Source organism: Poecilia reticulata, linkage group LG11 (assembly GCF_000633615.1).
Source record: "Poecilia reticulata strain Guanapo linkage group LG11, Guppy_female_1.0+MT, whole genome shotgun sequence".
Classification (NCBI taxonomy): Eukaryota; Metazoa; Chordata; class Actinopteri; order Cyprinodontiformes; family Poeciliidae; genus Poecilia; species Poecilia reticulata.
This window is the reverse complement of record NC_024341.1, coordinates 16,066,004-16,091,752: the sequence shown is the minus strand read 5'-3', so window position 1 is coordinate 16,091,752 and position 25,749 is coordinate 16,066,004. Positions and strand designations below refer to the sequence as shown.

Below are 25,749 nucleotides of genomic sequence, written 5' to 3'. Positions count from 1 at the left end.
GACATGAAAGTGAATCCGTTATTGGCTCGAGTGATTACACATTTGCGTGCATAGCGACCCCTAAAGTGAAATGCATTTCTCATTTAGCTGCTGGCAGATAATTCAAATCTTATTTCAGTCATATCAACAAGAGAAACATAGGTTTTGGAAATATTTTTTCGTCAAATGACTTTCAAAATCACTTCTGACAGGAACTGGCTCAAATGACTCTTTCTGGTAATTTAATTGGATTTGAAAAATAAGTGATTTAAAATTACACATTTGTCCCAGAGCGCAACAGAAGGTCATTTTACGCAGTAATGACTGACCAAAATATATATTGTGCTTGCCACAGTCCGCTTGAACCTGCTTCATGATTCCACTGAATTGAGAATAGTGTTTTCATTATTTTCCTGCCAACAATCCAAATAGAGAAACTTTTTGCACTGAAGAGGGAATGTGTATATGTATAATGTGTATATGTATATGGTCTAGAAGGATCTAATTTCCCTCCAAATGGCTCTGAATAGTCTGCATATGGACAAAGAACATCTGGGAATCTCGAAGTATTATGCAAATAAAATGGATAAAGAAAGACAGACAGAAAAAAAGACATTGGAAACAAAATTTTCTGTCAGCATTCCTGGTCACATACAAGCTAAGATAATTAAAGCAGCACAGCTAGCTGCTTCAAGAAGTTACCTAATAGTCTGAAACTCCAATTTACTTATATCTTCCGATTTGGCTTGTCCAGTTTTACATTTGATTCTGCTACTGTTTTTGATTAATTTGATATGTTTGCTTTGATTCAGTTTAGTTGACGCATACTTTAATGGTCAAAAAGACTAAAGTTGGGGTGCTGTGGTGGCGCAGGGGCAGAGCACAACCCATGCATTAAGGCCTTAGTCCTCATGCTGATGGTCACAGGCTCAATTCCCAGCCTGGTGACATTTGCCACATAACTTCCCCCTCTCTCAAAACCCTCTTTCTTGTCAAATTACTTTCAAATAAAGGCCACAAGAAACAACAAAACCTTTAAAGAAAAGAGTCACTTCTTAGCATTTGTGCAATGGCATGACTAAAATGTAGAAGTAATAGCGCTTTACTTTTTATTTATTAAAAAGGCAGCATTGAAACTATGCATCTATGTAAAACATTAGTGCCAAATTCCCCCTACAGGCCTCCTTGGGAACATTTTCTAGTTGCACCCTGGGTGTCAGAACCTTGTCTTACTGTCAAAATTCAATTAAATCAAGAATTCAAGGTAACGTAGATGGTTTTAGCTACTTTAACGCCAGTATTTTTCTATTTCTGTGCCAGGTTTGTACCTTGCAACATTTTCTATTCTGCTTAAATGCTAAATGTGTCAGTTCTGAAAAAGCAAATTATGCATTACCCACTACTGTGCTCAAGCGACTAACAAAACACAAACATGGGTCTCCTGTGTAATGTCCAATGCATGCCTCTTACAAATCAATTGGAGAAAACAAACAAAAGAATTAGGAAAAAGCAGACAGATACAGGCGCTAAAAATTTTCCTGTTTACTGCTCGAGTGAAATACGACCAAAAACAGCACTCCATCAGTCCCTTCGGGGCCAATTAGGTAACCAGTGTGTTTTGATGATGATTAAAACACACAAATTATGCTACTATTATCAACTTTACAGCTTTGCTAAATCTGGCATTCTGTTATAATTTTGGAACTTTTGTATTAAGTGTTCATGTAATCACATCTGAAGTGGATGATTGGAGCAGAAACAGGATGATTGGAATGGGAGCAGGGATGGCTGAGTTTAAAGGCAGTTGCCCTAAATAGTGATCCCTGTTGTGAACTGCTGAGGCAGAGAACAGCCATTATTTTTAGATAAATACTGGAGAGGCGTGTCATTTTTAGCTTGTTGGGTCTTGACAATAAAAAAAAACCAAAAAAAAACTGGACAACTTAAAACATGTATCGCTCGCTGTTGCTTTAGGGAAAGACTAACAGAGTCTTCGAAAAGTGTGATCAATTTTTGTTCTACTGAATCTAAATCATGTCTTTGACTGGAAGACTGGAAAAATGGGCACTAAAATAGATTTTGCTTGCCAGGGTCCTAATGGGAAAACTTTGTGGCAAATGACGATTATAAATTGTGGAGAACAAAGATCATGTTGGGTTTCTGATGGCTACCTTCTTGAACTGGTTTTATTCTTTACCTACAGTATATACCCAACACAGGATCTCTCATACACTGATGATACAATTAGATACAATTATAATGTCTCTCATTAGAATACAATTTTATATCATGTTATTGTTAAGGACCTAAATGTGTTTAAGAGTTGCTTGTTGAATTTGAATGATCTCCACCACTCGGTTCATCAGAGAGCTTTTCACTCAGTGTTCCCAGGACCAGAACTAAATATTCAGAGGCAGTATTACGTTTTTATGCCTAAGTCTTTGTGGGCTTAAAACCTTTCATGTGTTTATATCTTCCAGGCTTTCCTGTAGCTACTGGAACTCAATAGGACTTTGAGCCCCTAAACTCAAAGTCCTATTGAGTTCAAGGGCTCAATAGGACTTTGTTTGGAATAACGTCTGTCGCCACATCCGCTGTTGTTCCACTCACAGGACAGCAGCCGGTGACGACTATAGGAGGCTGGAGCTGTGCAAGATTGTTTTATCACTTGGGTTATCTTGCTTGTCCTTTTCCTCTTGTCATGTTTGATGTCCATGTAGAGTCAGTATTCATTACCAAAGTCTTGAAGTGGGGACTGTGCTCTGCCCTTCTCCACTGATTGTGGATACTTTCAAACTCCATTTGCACTTTTTGGCTCTTCTCTTGAAACTCAAATTTTTTTTTTCTTTTTTTTTAAGAGTCCTGAATCAAAGGTCTGACGTTGCTCAACATCTTCCTAGATTTGCAGGATGTAATTAGACATTTGAGAAATGTCTCTTGGTTTGCTTTTCATATGGTCAGACTATTTGTTATTAGTTTTTTCAAGCAGAATCTAAAATTTCGTAGGAAGATGTCACTACTTGCAGTGATGAATATCTCATTCCGTCGTTCATCATTGTAGATTTAAACATGCACATCCACATAGAAACATCCATCGGCCAGCACAATTGTTCAGCTGTCACGGCAGGAAACTGAGAAAATAGCTGGTTGAGCTAATTGGTGACAGTTCCTTGACAGTTCTGCAGTAACATTTTAAATGCAGCATAATAGATTGAACTGACAATTTTGTAGATTTGCTTCAATTAAATGAAGAGGAAAAAAAACAGAAAAGCATTCATTTCATATCAAAACATTTCAGCATTTGATAAAACACTGTATTTTTCTTAGCTGCTACTGAATCTTATTTCAACTTAGTAAGATAGATTTAAAGTTTTCCCATTTTGAGTTGTTGTCCTTATAGTCCCTACATTTGTTATTTTAGTGTTTACTCACATGAACAGTTATTACTAATGAGCTTCTGTGCTGCCAGAGGAATTATCTCTCATTCACCAGTAGTTCAAAAACATGTTTTCATGTAATTCTTTTCTGATGCAAGTTGTCTTTCTTTTGTTGGTAGCCACACAAAACTTTCAAATTGTGACCTTAAATATGTTGCTCGTGTGAATGAATTTTCAAAACATATGCAGTCAATGTAAATTTGTGCACCAATGGAGAACTGTAATACTTTATCACTAACTTTATATATATAAAAAAAATAAAAATCTCATAAGCTCTTCAAAAGAGTGAACGGATAAATTTTACCAAACTATTAAATAAATCTTGCTTAACAGCAAATTGACTATGTCCAACCTTTGATATATGAGTGTCCTCAAACCTCATTTGTTGCTGAACTAAGTCTTGTGCTGTAATACTTTCCATATATTGTCCATTTATGCATAAGGTATGAAAATGATTTCAAAGAAATATCCTTTTAGGTTTTGTCACAGCAAATTTAAATAGATGGCTCCTTGCACAGATTTGTGCTGTGTATTCAAGCATCTTGATGCGCGTTCTGTTCATGTATAAAACCCGTCTCATCGTTTTATATGAAAACTACTGCTGACGGAGGTGCAAAACCTCCATATTCAATGCATCATCCCTCTTGTTCTTTGCCACTCCTTCCTTTTTTTTTTTGCTTGGTCTATAACTTCACTGTCCTTCACCTGAGAAATTGTAGCAAACCTCAATTTCTCAGGTTTGCCACATCATCTGTCTCACTGTAAAACCCTAAAAAAATCAAGGGAGCATTTTCACTTTGTCCTGCTGGTATTTCATTCTTCAAACCATTCTCAGGATTCCCACATTCTGGAAGGGTGAGGGTATGACTGAAATTGGTTTTAGGCCTAGAAATGTCTGGTTGAAAACGGTAAATAAAAATGTGTAATTCTGTTTTCTTAATTTGTCGATTTGCCCATCCATCTAATAGACCGTTCAAACGTGGGTTCAGTTATTTGCATCTGTCTTTCATCCATCAATTGATTTCTTAATGTTTTTTAACTACCATTCCTTCCTCATTTTTCCATCCATCCATCCATCCATCCATCCATCCATCCATCCATCCATCCATCCATCCATCCATCCATATATTTGAGTCTGGAATTCTAAAATAAAAATGTGTAAAAACTGTGTTTTTACACACTGATCAGTTCTTTTTACCCTTCTTGCTTTTCCCTCTTTTTTTCCTCCTCATCTCTTCTTTAAAGTGAACTGTACATTAATTGCTCATCTTGGGAGAAATAAAGCGCAAATGGTTATGTCGGAGAGGGTGTGAGATAGAGTAACTGGTGGGGTCTCCTTTGCATGCGAGTCTGTGTGCATCGCTGTGCATTTGCGTGTGTGTAAGTGCATCTGCTTAAATGACAAATGTAGATGGTTCTACAGATGGCCCATAAAAGCAGCAGCTTGTAATGAAACAACTGAGACTGAAATCATGGTTATGGTGAACTGGGGAGAGAGTGGAAAATAGAAAGCGAGGTGGAGATAAATAGGAAGATAAGGAGGAATTGGTTTAAAAGAAGAGTGAGCGTGAGGAAATAAATAAGAGTGGGCAGATCGCAATAAACCACGGAAAAAAGAGTATCCACCATTGGACACTAAATAAAGTTACCTAATTAAACTACGACAGGATTCTCATAGTAAACTAAACAGAAAGCCAAAAAGGGATTCATGCACCAGGAAATGACCACATCTGAGAAAACGGTGAGTGGCAAAAGACAACGGGATGAGATTCAAACTTTTTTGCTGCGTCAAGATCAGACATGTAATGTTTTTTTAAAGTGCGCCAAGAGCAGAGAATTAACCTGCTGGACCTTCGATGCAGGAGGAAGAGGTGACACTAGACTTTCCCTTAGGCTGTGGCGAACACCAATATCAGGCAAGTCTGACTTTCAAAAATAAAGTTGATTCCATAACTAGAGCGTAAATTATACCGTGACAGTCGGGGTTGGAGTGAAAGGATAACCTTAATAAATTAAAGTTCTATAATCTGCAAGACGTTTTCTGCGAGAAGTTTATTGTTATTATTTTCGCCTAATGGTTGTCATCAGGATTAATTATAATGCATCATATCCATCCCAGTTGTTTACAGGGCCATAAAGCACACAATACACTTTATAATCAGTTGTAGTTGGATGTCACGTATATCCTATTCTGCTGCGAAACTCAAATAATCAGAAGAGCATATCTACACAAAATACCACATCCAAAAATTACCATCAGTATTATGAAGATGAAGATAAAGATGCAATTACTAGATGGCATTTACAGCTGCTTCATTCCTCACTACCAATAAAGACGTGGTTTATAAATGAAAACTGTCAGTTATTTACATGAAATAACACTTAAGGCTTCTAGTTGAACAACAATTTAAGAAATGCTTAAATTACTAAAACTGATATTGACAATTATTTGTAAAGCTAATAGAAAAAAAAAACAAGTTGAATCTTATACTTTTTCAATAATTATATATATATTCATTCTGTTAACATGTTGTAGTAAGTCAGGAATTAGTAATGGGATTGTTTTTTTATATATAAAATAAGCAGAAAATTACAATTAACACTAATGCCTATCAGCAAATTAGTTAGACAATACTTTGGAACACAAAAGCAACGCAATACCTGAAATGGATACTATTAGGCATTTTAATAACTACAATTATTCATGTTTAATTTATTCATTTTCAATCTAGAAATTGAATAAATTCACTTTCTAGATTGAATTTATTCAATCTAGAATAAATTCCACAAGGGGGTCTCCAATTAACTCAAATCATATCGGCTACAAATGTAACTTGTGACAAAGTTCATCCTGACTTTGTCACAAGGTAAACACTGTTTGCCACTTGTTCTCTTGTTAAACTAATAAAAGATTGTCCTAAAATTAGTGAATCAGTCTAAGGCCTAAAAATATGAATTAGTTTAAAAAGACACTTGACCAAAATTAATCCAACGATATCAAGATAGCTTTTTCATGCATTTTTTATATTTACGCTGTATAATTCTAACTTGCTTTATTTTGGGATTAGTAATGCGCCCATTAGGCGTCTGCAGGTTGTGCTAAATGCTGCAACACTGCTTAACTGGAACAAGAAGGTCTTAACACATTACCCCATTTTTACTTCTCTCCACTGGTTGCCTGTACATTTCAAGATCCATTTTAAAGTTCTTTTATTTTCTCTTCATGGCCTGATGTCACTTTGGGAGGAAGTGATCAAAAAACCTTGGACTCGAGGCTTTGGACTGTATACACTGTGCAAATGATTCTGTCCACCTGGATACCACTGCTGATATGACCCAGAGTCTATAAATATCCGTAACTGATGCAGTGTCATTGGACCAGGGAATAGGTGCAGATTGTATCCTTTCCAGGTGTTAGAGTAAATTGGTGATTTTTCTCCTGTAGGAAAAAAGGCTTGAAGGAAGGCTGGAGGAAGGGTGGGGGCAAATGAGGCAGAAAATAAAGGAAGGTTTATTATAAAGATGATGGAACGCAGGCTGAAATTGAAATGGCTAAAATGGCTTTACGTTGTCAATAGCGTATTTTCAAATGAATAGAAACTTCTCTCTGCTTGTGTGTAAGTGTGAGTGTTGGTGAAAGTAAATGTGTGCCTGATAGGATACTGAAGAACAAACATTCTGACACTGAGTGGGGCCATGCTGACTTGCTAAATCGATAGGCCAACAGGTCACGACACCAGGCCAACCTGACATCCAATCACAATACAACACAAGGGATCGCCACAGTGATGGATGACCCTTGTTGTGTTTGCGTGGGTGTGTGTGTGTGTGTGTGTGTGTGTGTGTGTGGACCCATGTGTTTTTATCCAAGTGTGTCTCATCAGTGTATGTTTCTCTGTCACTGTGTGTGTTGAGATAAGTAGGGTGGTGGTTGGAAGGATTTCTCTGAGGGTCTTTAGCAAAACCGTTTGCCTCTGGCTGTCTTTTTTTTTCCCAGTTTATGCTCTGTGTGGACTAAAACAAAGGATAACTTCAAACCAAAAGCTTTCAGAATGCGTTTTTCTTCATCTTCATCTTTAGAAATATACAGTTGAAACTAGATATTCAGATATTTACATACACCAAATCAAATAAAGGCACATACAATTTTTTTTCTCATTATCTGAAGTCAGATGAGATTGAACTTCTCTTGTTTTATGTAAGCTAGAATGATCAAAGTTATCTCAATTTGGTAAATGTCAGAAAACTTACAGAGAAAATATTTTGGAGATTCTTTTTGTAACTTTTTTTGGAATTAAAAAGTGTACATATATTTTGTCAGCATCAGGAATAATTGTATTTTAAATGGTATGATTGGAGTCAAATCTTTTGAGTTTCCTTCCACAAACTTCTCACAATAGTGTGCTGGACTTTTGGATCATTCTTCCCAACAGAAAAGGTCCAACTTGCACTCACCTTTTTGGTTTTACCTACGACTCCTTCATATTTTTGAGATCAGGGCTTTGTGATGGGCACATTAAAACTTTGACTTTGTTGTCCTTAAGTGACTTTATGACCACTTTGGCTGTATGTTTAGGGTCATTAAGCATTGGGAATACTAATCTATGGCCAAGCTTTAACTGGCTGATGTCTTTAGATGTTGCATCAGCATTTCTACGTAATGTTCTTTCCTTATAATTCTACCTATTTTATGAAGCGTACCAGTTTATTCTGCAGCAAAACAGCACCACAACATGATGCCCCCACCCCCATGATACTTGATACCCTTGTTAAAAAAAGTGTTCCAGTTTTTCCTCCAAATGTAACAACGGTTTTTATGGCCAAGCAGCTCCACTTTAGTTTAATCAGACCACAGGACATGGCTCCAAAAATTAAGATCTTTGTCTTTGTTGGCATTTGCAAACTGCAATCTGACTTTTTATATTCCTTTAATACTTTAATCTTCTGGGACACAGAACCAAGTTGGAGTGGAATGATTGGATATTCCCATCATGACTTGCATGTCATTGTTTAAACAGATTATAGCGGCATCCTGATATCCTGGCTGATTTCTTTTGACTTTCCACTTGTGTTACTAGAAAGTAGTGTAGCTTTAAGATACGTCCACACGTGTGCCTCCAATTAACTCAAATACATCAGTTAACCCATCTACTTTAACAAAAGTTACAATGTTCTTTGCTGTTTTTGTTGAGTTAAAGTGTTATGGTCACTTCAGGACAGGACAGCAGTTTTTCATATAACTTCAGTCTATCTTTAGATCACCCCACTCAACCCCCAGCCTACCTTTGGAAAAAAAAAAGTTTATTCAGCCAATCTTGATGAGCAAACCTTTACTTTTACATAATCCAGACAATCTAACTTTTCCCTTTAATTTTAAGATGTGACAGAGCAGTGAAATGCTGATTAAAGCCTAAATTGTGACCAGAATACTAAATTACACCTACCTAGAGAAAAATTGACATTTATTTTTTCGTTTTCAGTGTTTATAGGAGAAACTTGCAGCTCCACCTTTACCTCCCAAGTTTTAATTAGAAGCCTCGTTTGCAGATCTGTTGAATTCTTTCCGTCCTGCTTTCCTTTCTCTCAGTTTTGCCCTATTCACTCCATCTGTCCTTCTAGTTTCATAGTTCTATCTGTCATGATGGCTATCGTTTGTTCCAGCACCTCTTCCTGACGCCCCTACCACCACCTCTCTCATCTTTCTCTCTCTGTGTTGTTGCCTCCCCCTCACCCAATCTGTCTGGTTGCTGCTCCAACCCACCCCAGCCTTCTATCTGTCTGAATAGTTTCATAGTTGTATCAATCAAGTTCAAACTATAAGACTGGAGTTGCTCCCCGTGCTCTCATCTAAGTCTCGGTTTATGGCTTGTGATGCCTCTTCACCCACTCGCTCCAGGTCTTTGCGTCTGTGTATGTGGATGTTTATGTGAGCACAGTTGTCCTTGCATTTTTCAATGAGAGCTGAAAATGGATCCAGAGGGGCAAATATTAATGCTTTACTTCTTTTGTATAAGGTTATTTACTCTAATGTGATTCCAATGTAAGTGCTTGCTTTGCAGCTAACATGCTTAGCTGTATATAATGCACCAAACCAAAACTTAATGTACATTTAGCACAAAGCGTAGGGTAACAGTAATGTTTTGCCAATGTGGTGAATTGCATTTCTATTTTCTTACCATCCGTCTTTCTATGCATCTCTTCCTGGCTTGTCGGTCACATTCAGGCCTTCTCAGTTGTGTGATGTTGTGCCTTTCAATAGTAAGAGTGAAGTTGCTCATTAGAGATAGCTTTGAGTAGTATGCATGCAGCAAGTTTTCCAATCAAAGACTATGTTATAATGTATATTAAAAGTCCATGAACAGGTATTTAATCAATAAGATTAAGTGAGCTCTGATTTTGCTCATCTTTTCATCTGGTGTCTCCTACATCAAGCTGTAGGAGACATGACCTAATGATTGGGAGAGCACAATATTCCACATTTAGCTGTAACTTGAGATTCATGTTGTGAAGCTGTAAAATCAGGGAACATTCAGAGCTTCAAATATCTGACAAAGTCAAAAAAAACATCCGACAAAGTCTTTATTTATATAAATATATGCAACAGCAGCAAATGTAGAAAAAAACAGCAACAAGAACACTGTCAAACACAACAACACTGACAAGGTCAACCTTGTTTCTTTCAATAACACACTTCTAAATTTTGAACATTGCTTGAGCTCGTGTGACCGAAAAGTGAATCAGTTGACCCAGTTTGACCTCCACTAAGGATCTGATGAGCTTTCCTTGAAATCACAGGCCAATTCTCCACCTAAAAGAAGGCTTTTATTGATGCTGAATGAATAACCATGAGATTGCATTTGCATGTGATCCGAGGAACAAAAAACATAACAAGTGAGTTATGAATTGTCCATTCTTGTAATTTAAGTGCCTGTAAAATCTGTACATTCCAGACTATAGTTTTCTGCCACCTTCACCACATTATGAAACATCCCCACCAGTCTACAGGACAAAAAAAAGCTTGCTTTAAGCAAATATTCAATTAGAACATTGAATAAATGACTCCTTTGTCACTTTTATCATATGTTAATTTCAGATTTGTTTTTTCGAGGGGGACAGGAGTGAAGGAGAATTTATAATCTCAAACTGATGGACAATGTGTTTGAAGGTTGTTTTCAATAAATTGCTCACTCGGTTTTCAATTTCTACTTTTTGCAATTTGAAACTTACAAAAGTAAATGCTATCTTAGTGGAGCCAGACTAAATGATGGACTTCATCATTTGCCATTTCTGACCAATAAACAGGAATACTACTACTGTCCAGGGTGAATGAGGATTGAGGTAAATCCTAATGAAAGACTTAGCAGTTTAAGCACATAACCTTTTGTATGTAAGGAAAAAGAAACTGATTTACTGATTCAATAAATGTTTGATTTTTTTTTTTTTTTTGTTAAATTTTAAGAAATGCTGAGTCTGAATTAATTAATTTTTTTCTGTTTTGTCTTTCTTTCACAGAACTACACAGTACATCTTGTGGGAATCCAGGTGTTCCACCAAAAGCGGTGCTAAGTAGTGGTGGCCGCTTCGCTGTAGGAGACCGGGTGCAATACAGCTGCGTCCCTGGTTACGTCTTAGACGGTCACGCCACGCTCACATGCATAACCAATGCAGCAAACATTGCAGTCTGGGATTTTCCGGCTCCTCTTTGTCGAGGTAAGCATAAGATATCAGCACTTTTGGTGTGCATGAATTATGAAGAGTTTATTTTATTCTAAAACCGTGCTCTCTAAAAATACAGCACAATGCGGCCAAAAATCCTAAAAAAAAAAGAAATGCTACATGAAATGTGTTGATTTGCAGTTGTTACAAAATTGTTGGGAACATACTCAGAATATATAGTCGTGTAGAAAAATTGGATAACTCAATTAAATATTGAGTTGTTGATTAAGAAACAAAGGATTTACAAAGAATGTAAAAATAGATTACTGTTCGAAATAAGGGAGGACACCCTGATCTCTAACAGCGAGTCCGACAGCTATTGGTTAAAACGACTCCTGTAAAATGCTACTTGTTGCTTCTTTGATTTATAAAAAATACTTGGTGGAATAACTGGTGCGCTTCCAGTCATTCTCATGCAGCAGGTCCAATTTCTGCTTCAGTTTTTTTTTTTTTTAACAAATGTTTACACATTTTCTTCCAAGCCCCTCTGACACACAAGGGGATTCATGTCGCATCTTATGACGTAAATTTTGCCAGGTCCTAAAGCATTGAAGAATCCCCCAAACCATATCGATTTCACTTCTATGCCTCACAGCTGGAATGGGGTTCTTGCCTTGTAATGCTGCATTTGGTTTATTCAAAACATGTGCTCTATTATGTTGTATGAATAATTACATTCTAGACATTGTAATTATTTACAAACCCATTCCATGAACATTATTAATTTAGAAATCCTGGGCCTCTCCTAGGAGATGACAGTTAAACCGGAAAGGAAAGGCATGCATCTCATATCAACAGTTGCACGATGCCTGCTGTTGGTCCCATGATGACAAAATCTTGGGGTTTCTGAATACTTAGGAGTATTGCAGGCTGTTTTCAGGGGCGACTTGACTTGAGGGACAGATTCGGGTTTGGCGATATTTGTTTTGAATGTCTTCTACTTATAGACTATTGTCTATGTAGTGCAATGAAACCCCTTTAAAAATCTTAAGCTACTAAAGCGCCAACATTCTATCTGAAACCCTAAGACAGCGCGCTAGAGTTCGAAATGTAACAGTACGCTAAATTCAGTCCATGTGGTTTAGACAAGGCTAACCTGCCTCATAATAAGTATGTTCTCATCATGTAAACCTTATGTAAAAAAAAAAAAAAAAAAAAATCAAGAAGTCTCTTAATTTATTCTTTATCAGAATTAGCATTTTCTATCACAAATTTTCAAAACAAAATTTTAAATATATTCTTCGGCTTCACATTACCCTTGTTGAAATCAACAATAATTGTCTGTATAAGTTGACTTGCGGAGGGTTTCTTAATTTCTCCACGACTATATAGCTCCTAAATTTTTTAGAGTAAAAAAATCGAACAGTTTTAGAATAAAACTCTTTGTGAATGTGTGTGGACATTGTGTGTGTAAATGTGACAGGAAGACAGACCGACTACAGATGTATGCATGTGAATGTTTCAGAGACACCAAAGAGGTTTTTGTGTCTGAGTGTTCCTTCATCCCCCCCCACTGATCAGCGATGTGTGTGGGAGACAGGCCTGTATGTGAGATATATCATATGGCAAGCTTTATTTTTAGATTTTACATACATTACCTTGTTTCATCCCACTGTGGAGTTCCAATGCTTTGTAGGCGGATGCAAAATTAAACATGTCAGCGCCAGAAGGCACAGAAGATATAGGTGTGTTGATGCTGTGAGCTTTAGAGATGAGGTCTGTTTTGATTATGTAAAAGTAGCAGGAAGATTTAAATTAACACAAACATTTATTATTAGTATTATTGTTATTAATATCTCCAGTTACGTTTAGTTTATTTTAGCTATTTTGCTGTTTTTACGTCTACATTTCAAAGACAAATATATTCTCTTAACGGGAAAATTAAAAAGATTTATAAACGGTCATGTGCTGCCGTGGTGGTGCCAGTGCATGACCTTGTCTCTGTTGGTGTGCCCCAGGGCAGCTGTGGCTACTATCCAGTAGCTTGCCACCCGTCAGTGTGTGAATGTGCATGAACGATTGACTGCGGGAATGTATCGCGAAGCGCTTTGGGGTTCTCTGGACTCGATAAAGTGCAATACAAGTACAAGTGAATTACCCTTTACCGCACAGTACAATTAACAAACAAACATCTGTCCCAGTTTTATCGCTGCCAAATAAGTTAATTCGTCACCAAGTGAGCTGTTCAGCACACAAAATACACATCTGACAGTGTTTCAACAATTCTGACATGGTCTCTATGCCAGCATTCCCATGGCACCAAAGCAGGTGTGTTTTATCTTTTTTTTTCTGAACTGGAAAGAAGAGTGATCAAAGTGATGGAAATGGAGCTTGGTATCCTACAGAAAGCAGGAGTATGATGTAAGGCTTCCAATGCCTTACATGAAAAGAAATGCGCCGTTCAGAGATCTAAATAAGAAAGCAATCAACATTAAAGACAAGCAAAGCTGTTGACTTGCTTGACTTGTAATTATTTTATCTGCCAGAATTAAGAAATTGGTATTCTACAGTGTGGCTACAAAAAACGGTTTAACACTTCATACACCTCCCACTTCTTATCTTCCTTCATCGACAATATTTAAAATTTTTGAAGTCGTGTTTCAGATTAAATTTATGTTTTCACTGCCAAGGTCTCCTACAGATAACATTTACAATATGTTTTACTGCAAGCTCATTAAAACAAACCATATATGCATTACTCTGAGTAGCTGAGTGGTACTTCATTATGATTATGAAAACATATATGCCTCAGACTTCGGGCTGAAAAGAAGTCACACTACTTCATCTGGACACCTCAGTTAGGATAAAAGAGGGTAATATCTGAAATCATTTTCCTCGCTAAAAAGGACAAGCACTGGTTGACCCGTAACATCAGTGCAAAGACACGTCCATGTGGCGCTCGGAGGGAATGCGTCCTTTAAAAAGAAAAAATAAAATTTTTTGGTGACGACATCAACAATTATATGTTTTGTTTCACATACCAAACTTGAGATCTGTCATATTAAACCAGTGGTCTTTCATGAAGTTTTTTAAAATATTTATTAACTCTTAAAATTATCCATCCCGTTAATTTTAAGGGATTGAACGTTATTCACATTATTTCACATCACAATGTATTTCTACCTCTGTTTGCTGCAGAGGCCACATAGATGGACAAGACGTTTGTTCACGACCTTTATTGATCTGAATTTATACTATCCATTTCTCTACTACACACATAAAAGACTTTAGGTGTTTAGAAACTATGCATTTCACATAGATCCAAATGCCTTTGCTCCTCCTAAGTGCATTCTGGTTGTAGATCTGAGAGGTAGCCTAGTATTATTGAGAGGAAGACCTTCAACACAGAAGAGAGGGCACTTGAATCGTCATCACTTTTAGATAGCATCTGCAAATTGATTCGCAGTATTGACTTTACCTCGTTTCCTCTTTAGTAATTCAATTTTTTTTAAATAAAATGAGACAAACCAGAGAACTGCTGTGCCAAAATCTAATGTTGCAGTATTTAGTAAGAGTTGCAGTCCTGAGAAAATTGCATTTAAAGCTAATCATTTGTTGTGCCACTTTTAGCAGCATCAAGCATTAGCAATGGATGACAGAGTCTATTAAGTCACTGTGACCCACTTTTCTTTGTAGAATTGTTTTAGTCCATCTTATTCTGGATTTGAAAGATAGCACATTTCCCACAAAGATTTAAAAATCAAATTTTACATACAGAAAAAACTTATTTTGGAGATTTGTAAAATTAGTCGGTTTGAAGAAGTTAAAATGTCATGGCTCCTCTTTCCACTATACCACAAAAGAATAATTTTAGGTAGTAATTGTTGATGGAAAGTAAAAAAAAAGAATTAACAAACTGCTGATGGTCCAATTCTTGTAAGGCACAACAGACCCGAGCAGAGTTATTATCAAGCCATCAGCTTTTTAATTACATGTGTTGGTAAATTACAAGTACAGATTTGGATACACTTCGACAGCTGTCAAGCATTTACATTTTACACTCCGCAACAGGTAATGTCCATTCATCTACAATTGTCAAACTACACCAAATATCACTCTGACTTGCATTATTTGTAAGTGAAGATGTTAATGTGGTTTTAGTCTTTGGGTTCGGGTGCAAAAGTGAAGAGGTCAGTGCAGAGAATAATAAGTAGAAAGGTCAAGGATTCAATATCCAACTGTAACACTGCCTACTATTTTAGCTCACTGTAAAACACTTTTATTGAACTCAGATCCAGCTATTATGTATCTACCTGACTTTTTGATGTTCTATAAAATCATAAAACTTTAGAATACTGCACTCCAGTGAGTGTTTGTCAATTAATGTGGGAAACATACCACACACGTGCTCAACTTCCACCAAATTTACTTCGGTGCTACTCAAATATTCTGCCTGCACTGTTGTTGATTTACTCACCTTGGTATTACAAAGGCTTGATTTAGCACAGCAGTAACATGAATTTCCAACCAGTTCAGCAATACATTTACTTGACCAGTTGTACATGTTCTGGATGTAATATTAATGTTTCACACTCAGATGAAAGGAAAAGGAACATTGACATTGTTTAAAAAGTAACTTATACAGCAGACTTGCATTGTTTATCCCTCTTAACACTCAATATCAAATCAGAATGAATCAAAACAGTACACATACTTGAGACGTGTACATAACATGACCTTATATTTTGCAAAGTACATCATTTCTTTGCATCTAAATACACCAAAATAGTTTAGAATGTCCAACACTAGTTAGAACAACTTTACTAACTTGTTGAAATGATTCAACTGATGCTTGTTAGTTGACTAATTTTAATTTTTATTAACTTTATACATGTTAAGCCACATCAAAAATAATGTCATTTTGGGAAACTTTGTAAAAAAAAAAAGTGTCAATTTCTACTTATTGACCAGTTAGGCTATCAAATACAGTCTAAATCATTGCATTTAATCCGGGTATTCTCAGTATGATCCAATTGCAATTGTTTTTGAGACTTTTACTTCATGGTGTGATTAATTTCAACTTAAAATACAAGGATGAATTTTGTCATATAAATGTTACAAAAAATGTAAACTTTAAGTCTGTATCGCTAATCCTTGATTGTACATTCTGAACATGTCTGAGATGCCACAGTATTACTAAACTGGTAATACAGTCACATCAATACATAAACATAGAAAAATCTCATACAAACATAAGACATGCATTTTCCATTAACTGAGAGATAACAGAAGTATTATCCAGTTGTAGTAAGAACAGTTAGCTGTTTCTCGATCCTATCATAAAAGATAAAGCTTGTCTGACAAACAAGGGAAGTTTTTGTTGGGTTTTTTTGGGGGGAAAAAAATTATTTTGCTGTAAATTCAATGATAAAATGTTATAAGAGATGTGTTTTTTTGCTTGTTTGTTTTTTTTTCCTTGGATGTGACCTGTTACTGAGCAACAGAAACACACCGGAAACTGTAAAAGGCATGTAATGGCGTACTAAAATGTTGCCCAGCAATAGTGGAGCAGTAAACTGTAATTTTGAGGATAGAGGAGGAAGGAAGAGAGGCGGGAGGAGATTGCAAAAGAAGCAGAGAAGCAAATGGCAACTTGTCAGTGCTGGATTAGCAATGTCTCTGTCTTTCTGTCAGTAAGGCTAAGAGGAGCTAAGCTACTAATTTGTTCACACCACCTCAGAAACACACATCTACAACTATTTACAACCCCTGTCAATTACACATCACACTTACACACACAAGCACAGAAAAATAACCCCCATACACACAGCATGGAGTCACATACAGTTTGTGGTTGTGCATGCTGACACCTAGAGGCATTCATACCGACTGTAATAGCTTTCGATCAATTATTCAGTCATGCAATCAAATGCCTGGAGATGCAGTGCTCTTAGCTGTTGCACCACTAATATGCTTTCTCTCTTTCTGTGAATATGTGATTCATTAATCTTGTCTCTTTACATTACATGCTGCGCTTAAATTATCGTACATTATTCATGGATATTTTTTTTGTTTTTAAATTAAACCCATATTCAGGAAAAAAAAAAAATGGCTGCTCTCTCTTCAGTATAATCTGTGACCTGTATGGTCAGCAGCTGATCTAGGCGAATGCCCTTTTTAATGACGAACAACCGAACATATCCGTTCACAGGTGGTTCACGTGCATTAAATAACGTAACAGATTTTCAGGAAGGGATTTGTGCGAAAAATAAGCAGCACAAATCACTCACCAATGTTTATTAATTAGAAAAGATGTTACACTGTAATTGCTTACCTCTAAAACGTGCTTAAAAATCAGATTGCAAATCTTCTGATTAACGGCTTGCATGGTAATGTTGAGAAGGCCTCTAATGACAATTTTACAACAGAATACTATGATATTGTGTGGATTCAGTCATGAATCTCGGTCTGCTTCCCAACAAACTCTGTTGTGGTCTCGCGTCTGATCTGAACCAACTGCAGGAAAGGCATGTCTTTTTGGACTTCATGAGCCACTGCTCCTGGGCATTATGGTAAAAAATGATCCCTTCAGTGTTGCTAACGCTACTACAGCACGCACTGAAAACTTGATCCAAAGTTTTCTGCTTAGCAATGCTGCTGGCAGCATGTTATGGGTCAGGGGGGCACAGAGCATCTCATCTCATTCAGCTTGCAACAGCATTCCAAAATCCAAAGTACCGCATCACGAAGTCTGGGTTGCGTGAGCTGGTCTAGACTTTCAGAAGGCTGCAGGGGTTTTAACAAGAGCACAAACGCGCATAACAGATATGCAGCACGCATGTCTTCCAAAGTTTGTTTTTCCGGGACTGTGATCTGTCCCGACCCCTTCATTTTTGTTCAACGCGAGCAATCTTCACCCGCATGGCTTTATTTATAAATCATTTTATGTTTCGAATAAAAAAACCTGCAATGTAAAAGCAAACCCCACCAAACAAGCAAAATAAATAAATAAAGTCCACTTTGAGTCCGGACCAAAACATGTTTGGGTGAATACACCTTTAGACTCTGGATCACTAGAGTCTGATGAAGAACCTTTATCCTGACCAAAAAAAAAATGACTCTCATAAATTTTTCATTGTCCAATTTTAGGTCATTTTAGTAGAAAATAATGCTGGTTAACTTCTGTGTATCTATCTACCAGTCACCAGTAAAATTGCTGTGATCGTTCAAATAGTGTTCCAGACATAGAATATTTGCGTAAATATTTATTTATTTATATTTATTTAATATTTATTATATTCCGTGTTAGTGTGTTAAAATACCTGTGCATCTCTCCATTTTAAAGAAAAGCCTCTGCCATAACTGTGTTTGAACACCTATGACTGACTGTGAGCCCGTGTCATAGGGTAAACCTACCAACTGCAAGAAAGCAGAGCAAAGGAATGGAGAACAGACAGACAGACATACAGATGAGGAGGAGGAGTTAGAGCAGGACGAGGGTTATTCTTGCTACTGAAAAAGTAATAATCTGCACCGACAAAACCTGAAATGAGACTCACTGAGAAACGGAAATGAAATGAGCATGTGTGTGGTTGTTTGTGTGTTGTCAGCATAACAAGATTCAGGCCGCTGGTTGTCTGGGCACAGGGTTTTTGTGTCCTTTGGAGTGTGCTGATCATTGGTTCAGCTCGTGTTTATGCTACCATGGTCTAATCAAGCACTTGATTTTATTTTATTTTTTTCAGTAAAGATAACACTTCAAATCTTAGTGTGCTTTAAAGAAATGCAGAATTTAGTTTCAGGCAGTTTCTGATAGTTTCTGATTCATTCAAAGCAAGATAAGCTGCTTTGATCAACTTTTTAGTTTTAAAACCTCATGACTGACATTTTGGGGTCTATAATAAACTACATGTTAATGACTAGTTATTTGCGTTGGATGGTTATTCCATCAGCCAGCTATAATGATCCTCCATAATAGTTTTTACCACCTAGTAGAGTGTTGGTGCCCCTCTTGCTGCATATGAAGTGGGAACTTTACTGAACATCTGAATGTGTGTTTCTGCCACCAAGATTTTGACTACAGGACCTTTAAATGACATGGTCGGCCTTCATTGATGGTGCATGTAGGTCCAGTACATCCTACAGAGATCTGGGCTTTGGAAAAGTCAACATCTCAAACTTCTTGAGCTCCTTAAACCCTTCCTGGACCACTTTTTTTTGGAATAGAATGAACTCTTCTGTTGAAAGAAATATCCTTTCCACACTGACTGATCTGTGGCAGAGCAGTCCCATAACCCACAAACTGTGGGGCCCATTTATTCCTGTCAAAACTAATATTCATTTTGTCTGTGGTGTAAAAACAGCTATTCATATTATACCACGTTTTAGTTCTTGGACCACTTTTATAGAGAGTGACCACTGCAGACCAGGAACTCCGTTCACATGAGGCAGTTTTGGCAATGCTCAGATCCAGTCATTTCAGGTTGTTTCATTGCTTTTGCAATCAATCTAACAGTTGATTTCAAAATTAACTATGCAAATTTGTCTTAAAAAAACTCATTTGCTGAAATCTATTTTCTGTTGTATTTTAGTGATTTCTTTGAACCATTTCATACAGTTTCTGGCTTGTTTACGTCTGAAAACGATGGATTTTCGGATGTGAAAAATTGTAAATTGACCATATAATTATTTGTACATTGTTGTCCGTTTTTGCACTGGCCTTTTGATGGACTTGTCGTCTGTCCAGGGTGCACAAATCATTTTGCATTGAAACATCTGGAAGCAGGGACAATAGCTGAAGAGCAAGTGAAGATGATGTAAGCAAGAAAATGGCTTGCGTACAAAAACACAGCTTAGCTGCAGGCCCTAAACGCCCAGATGCTATTAAGGAACATTACTTCCTAAATAGCTGTCTACAATAGGTTTTATTCAGTCTACATTTTATAAATTCCCCCGCATGTTTTTGCTCTGATCTGATTTTTGTTAATGTACAATTGGCCCCAGAAACCTTAGATTAAAGTGTAACTTCGGGGATGTATCTGAATGTCAGAATGCAGTGGAGCTGACCAGAACTCCACTGGATTGTTCGGACCTGATAGTCCGTGTTATCCCAACAGGATTTGACAATGATCCACAGAACTTACTGCAATGAATTCTTGGCTTTCTTTCTTTTCAAGTGCCCCATAAATTTTTAATAGGGATCAGGTCAGGGAGCTACAGAGAAAAGTCTGTGACAGGTACCGCTGCTTTGTGTGCCTTTTGTCTTCAAATAGTTTTTCAAAGGCTAAAGTTGTTAGGGTATCAATCGTTTCTTCTTCCCTTTTTCTTTCCATTTTGCTTTTTTATGCAACCGTTTCAAATGTCCAATTTAGATTTACTAATAATAATGACTTTGTCTTCCAGTTTGATGTGCTGGTGTGTCTTAGCCTATTCCAAGAACTTTGCTGCTTTTCGAACTATTATTAGGCACTCATGTTGTGACAGTGTCTTTGCTGAATCTGGGAATCTTTATTTAGACAATGGCATTTTTATTTATTTATTTTTATTTATTATTTGTCAGCGATGAAGCTGTCCTTGTTTTTCTTCATGTAACAATCTTATGATGCAAACATTTGGTCTGCCTAGCGAGAGTTAAGATGCTGCGGATGGTGGATCTGGAGGAGCTCAAAAGAGAACCATCCATCCAGCCATCCAAAGAAACAATGTGGGCATGATTTGATACAGAGAAAGCTACTAAAGCTACTAAAATAAGAAGCACAAACTGTGTATTTTACTGATATTAAAAAGTAGATGCGTGCATTTTTCTTTGCTTGTTATCTGAAATTATTTTAAACCTAAATTATTTTCGCAACTCCTATACGTTTAGCTCATTTTGTACTTATTTACACCTGTGGTCGTAGCGATGATTTACTGTCTAATTGTGATGTGAGGTTATTTCGTCTATCCACGAGACGCACAGAGCAATATCTCAATTTGAGCTGAAGACTCAGCTCCTCGTTAAAACATAACATTAAGCTGATAGATCAAACCACAAGCGTTGCACAGCAGGAACCATCATTCAACATGTAGGCTCAGAGCAAATTACAAGCGTAAAACATCTGAACGTTTTATTGCCAATATGTTCAAACCGAACACCGGGCCTGAAAGACGAACGCTTCAAATAGGAACATCAGGCTGTTGTGCCTCCAGTCACAAAGGATTGAACTAGAGGAAACTAAAACCGCTTCGCCGCTAGGGCCGCTTTAACCGGTTCTGCCCCAGTCGGATTCATCTCCATTAGCAAATCTTGTCCAGTTCTGTGTGGCTCGTCTATGTTTTCCGTACCCACTTCAGGTGCAGAACAAGCGGCGGAAAGCCAGTTTACTTCACGAGAGGGATTTGATTGACGGTAAACCATGTTGCTTGGTTCCTGTACGTCTCTGCAAAATCCAAACAACATTTCAACCGTCGCAGTGTGCCAACGGACGTCCTGTCTGCCATCAGAGAGCTGTACAGCGTGGAAGAGCAATAATTCTGAGTTTAATCTTGAGCAGCACCAGCAGCACACGTGTCAACTTTTGCAGTGGATTGACCCTGATTTTTTAAGTACTTTAACTGACTGCAAAACAGAGCTACTGAAAATATCTGGTGATGCGTCTGTTAATCTATGCAAATGCTTTGTTTGGCCAAAATCTAGCAGAAGAGTTGTCAGAAGTCCTACCTCTCATATTGTACATTTTAATTAGTTTTTTTTTTTTCACCTCCTGACGTCTTATGCTCTCATTCATTTGAGTTTCTCTGTTTTCCTAATCTGCTGAACTGTGAGGGTCCCAACACCCCAACCTCCCAACACACAAAAACACACACTTTTTTTTTAGAATGGATCATGTTTTTTTCATGTTTTAGACAGTCACACTGAAACATGTAGGAGTGTGGAAATCATGCCAGATGGAAACACTGTACTCCTCTATTTGTGTATGCGTGTGTTTACTGTGCAGTATGAACAAGTCCAACTGAGCTTTGACAAATTACAGTGTTTACGCAGGTAGTCTCCACATGCCTGAGACATGCACAGACACATACTCCGGTTGGAAACATGCACAGGCCCCTTCCACAGCAGGGGCTACATGCTGAGCTGTCGTACCGATCCAGACGCAGCACACACTCCGCCTGGCATGCCTGGCATGCCTGCCATGTCTTCTTCTTAATTAGCACAATTTAAAATCATTCGGAGCCCATCATCTAATGTAGGTTTTTGCCATGTTTTCAGGTCAGCAAGCGCGCAGCCTGCTCAGAGAGTGTGCATAAGCTAAATATAATGGTTATGCAACCCGATTATTCAGGTGTTGTTGTGACTTGAAAAGCTTAAAAACCTTGTGCTCCCGTGAGATGAAGGTACTTCGTAGCATCAGATCCAACCCTGACCACCTCCTCTTAACACTGAAGTGGCAATTCATTCAAAGGTAATCACTGCTAATGAACATGTTATCGGTAACCAAAACAAACTTGTGTTGTTATGTAGCAGGGACAAATGGATCATTACTACATAAGGAGAATTTGCAAATTAAGCCAGAGACGGTGATAATTTTTGTCATACACAAAACATAAAGGATAATAAGGTAAAAGTCAAACATCAAAAACATAAACCTGGCATTGCATCTCAGTTCATTACAAATATAATCGAGAAGTTTATTTATTTTAATATATTTCCAAAAATGCTTGAGATACATAATGTAGATTCATAACTCACAGTTATGCAGGTGAAGCATTTTTTATTTCTTTCAGTCATTCATTTTGATAATTACCACGTCCAGTTAATAAAAGCCCAGAAATCTCTAGCAGAATTATCGACACCCTCCGTGAGGAAGTTAAGCCACAAGAGGTTACTGCTATAGAAGCTGGCCGTTTACACATCGAAGAACATTATTAATGGAAAGTTGAGTAGGGGAAAAAAATGAAGAAGAGGTGAACCAGTAATAGGGATAATTATACCCTTGAAAAAACTGAGATAAAGTATATTGAATAGCTTGGGAGAGATTTTCAAACTGCAGCTAGAGATCCAAATATTGAATTAATTGCAATAGATAAACATTTCTCCCAAACTGTGTTTTCAAGTTGAAAACCCATTTTTCAACTGCTCCTTGTCCCCTTAGCATTGGGGCCCCGATGTTAAGGCCCTTTAGCATTGTAACTTGTACCAGGTGTGAATATTTGCTGACATGTCATTCCATTCAACAGTCTGAATATGTTATTGTCATGCAAAGTGTGAACCCATTCTTGGCAGATATTAATTTCACATTCACTAACTTTGCAACAACAATATGTCTGCGCTATATTGTACAACCTTAAATTGTAACACGCTGTGTGTGTAAAACAAATGCACAGAATATTCACATTTTTTCCAACTCAATTACTGGAATAAATATAAATTATGTAAATTCCTCTCTTAATGTAATTTATTGTGATACACAAAGTGGAAATTGAGGTAAAATCAAGATTAAATCCTTGTCTTCTTAAGCTTCATAAAAAAACTACAGATGAGGGAAACATCAAACAGTCATAACATATGAACAACTGTACAAGGCATCTATGCATTTAGTGCACACATTTTCCTACCCGTCTCTAAGTCAGTTTCAGCTTCACCACATGGAGCAAACCTAAATGTCCTTTTTTGTGTGTGTTTGCTGCTTTTCTGTTGAAAATGTTTCTCTTTCTGCGCTTCTATGTCCCTTATGTTTACACACGTACACACACCTCATCCGACTTCTCTATGGTCTCATTATTATCTCGCTAATGGTTCCCTGTGGAGGTAAAGCTCGGCTGGTCCAAGCAGCTGGATACACACATGCACATCGCACACATATGCTGCCAACCAGACAGACGTGACAAGCAACACGCACACACACATGCACACGCACGCGCGTGCACACACAAATGGCACACAGCCTGTGATAACCAAGGTAGAGTTAATCCAGGACCATATGTACCTACTCGTGCAAAAAGATTGTTACATATATATGGTCATTTCCTGTTCTGCCTTTCTTTTATCCCCTCTCTCTTGTATGCACATAGGTAAACAAACACACACATGCTTACAGATGGATTCTGACCAGCTAATTCATGTCTGTGGAAGTCAGTATGCTGATTAGATTCCGTAATACTTTCTTCTGAGCTGATATTGGGTCTGTTACTGAAACAGGAATTTAATAGGTGCCAAAACTAACAAAATGTTCTTATATTTTAAAGTTATTCTCTTTAAATGCACTACAATTGTCTCATTATGTAACAACAGTATTGTTTGCAACAATCTGGGATTCAACTGTAAAACAACAATATTTGATATTTAAAAAATGCACAACAATGTTATTGTTTTTGAATATTCACTTTATATTAAACCAGCCCAGAATTGAATTGCATTTATTTTATTTTTTATTTTATTTTTATTTTATTAAATATGGCTCATTACCCAGCACAGCACGACTTTTTGGGTAGACAAGACAACTTAACAAACCAATTTGAACTGACCTCAGAAATTCCTGCAGTTCTGTTCAGGAATTCGAATATGTAAACTGAGGAACTTGTAAGACTTTATATTTATTTGTTTATTTTTGCTACTTTATTGGGAAAATGCTTTAAACAATTCACAAGAAAGGCAAAAACTTAATGGCAGCTGTGTTTTTGTGTGATTGGGTGTACTCCAAGCTGTTTTGTGCAAATGCATTTGTTGAATCCAATTATACCCTTGTTTTGACTCAACAATACAAACTCCAAGAACATAGCTTAACCATCAGAATTAATTATCCTAATTGTTTCTGCAGCCTGGTTCAATGTTAACATGCCTGGTTGAGTGTAGGAATGCGGAGAGGAGTAAAGCGCTGCCCTATTGCTTACCGTCACTCTTGCTGTTTCAGCTTAATAAGTCGAGTTTAACCAAAATAACAGCACATATGTCTTGCATTGAGAAATTGGCTCAAGTAAAATAGCTATGTAAGCAAAAAGAGCAAAATAAAATGAAACAAATGTAGATGAAATGGCAACGTCTACCTTGTACATCGATATCCCCAAGGTGCTATTTGGCACATGACATGAATTTTTTTTAATCTTCACTTTTTAAATAAACTAATAAAGTGAATGAGTGCTACTTTATATTGGGACTGTGCGTCTAATTTTCTGAAAATTAATTAATTCATTTTTATTCTGTGTTTATGTGCAAATCTAGTGATTTTCGTTATGGGTGAAGTTTCAGAACTTTTGACTGATAAAATCATAACTGAATGATTCCACTCTGGCAGAGATTCTTTAAAATAATCCAGTTTGAGGTTTATGAAACCTAAATTCTGCTAGTAAACCCACAAGAGCAGTTTTAGTGTTCTTTTTGTATTACGACCACTGAGACAAGTAGAAGGGGCTCAATGTGAACTGAACTGTTTTTAACTGATTACACTTAAAAAAAAAAAAGTTTGGGATTTCTGAAGAAGAAAATAATCATTATGCCTTGTTTTTTGCATCCCACAGAGCAAATGTAAGAAACATTGTCCCCCTAAGCACTAACTTAAAAATATGTGATCAGTACTCTTATCTCTATCCTGCTTGTAGAACAAGCTAAATTATATCAGGCCCGGCTGAAACTTCAATCTGTGATGGAGTTTAAAATGTAGAATAAAGACTTCTGCCACATCAACAAATATATATGTATATA

The 25,749-nt window shown here is 37.1% G+C and overlaps 1 protein-coding gene across 6 annotated transcripts in view; it reads left to right on the top strand.

Annotated features, from left to right (window-relative positions):
- Positions 1 to 25,749, top strand: part of LOC103472465 (CUB and sushi domain-containing protein 3-like) — a 389,352-nt gene that overhangs the window by 137,947 nt on the left and 225,656 nt on the right. For all 6 annotated transcript variants that reach the window (XM_017307525.1, XM_017307524.1, XM_017307523.1 and 3 more), the window contains exon 4: positions 10,929 to 11,126. In XM_017307525.1, the coding sequence (XP_017163014.1) occupies positions 10,929 to 11,126 (198 nt within the window). The remainder of the gene's footprint in view (positions 1 to 10,928; positions 11,127 to 25,749) is intronic.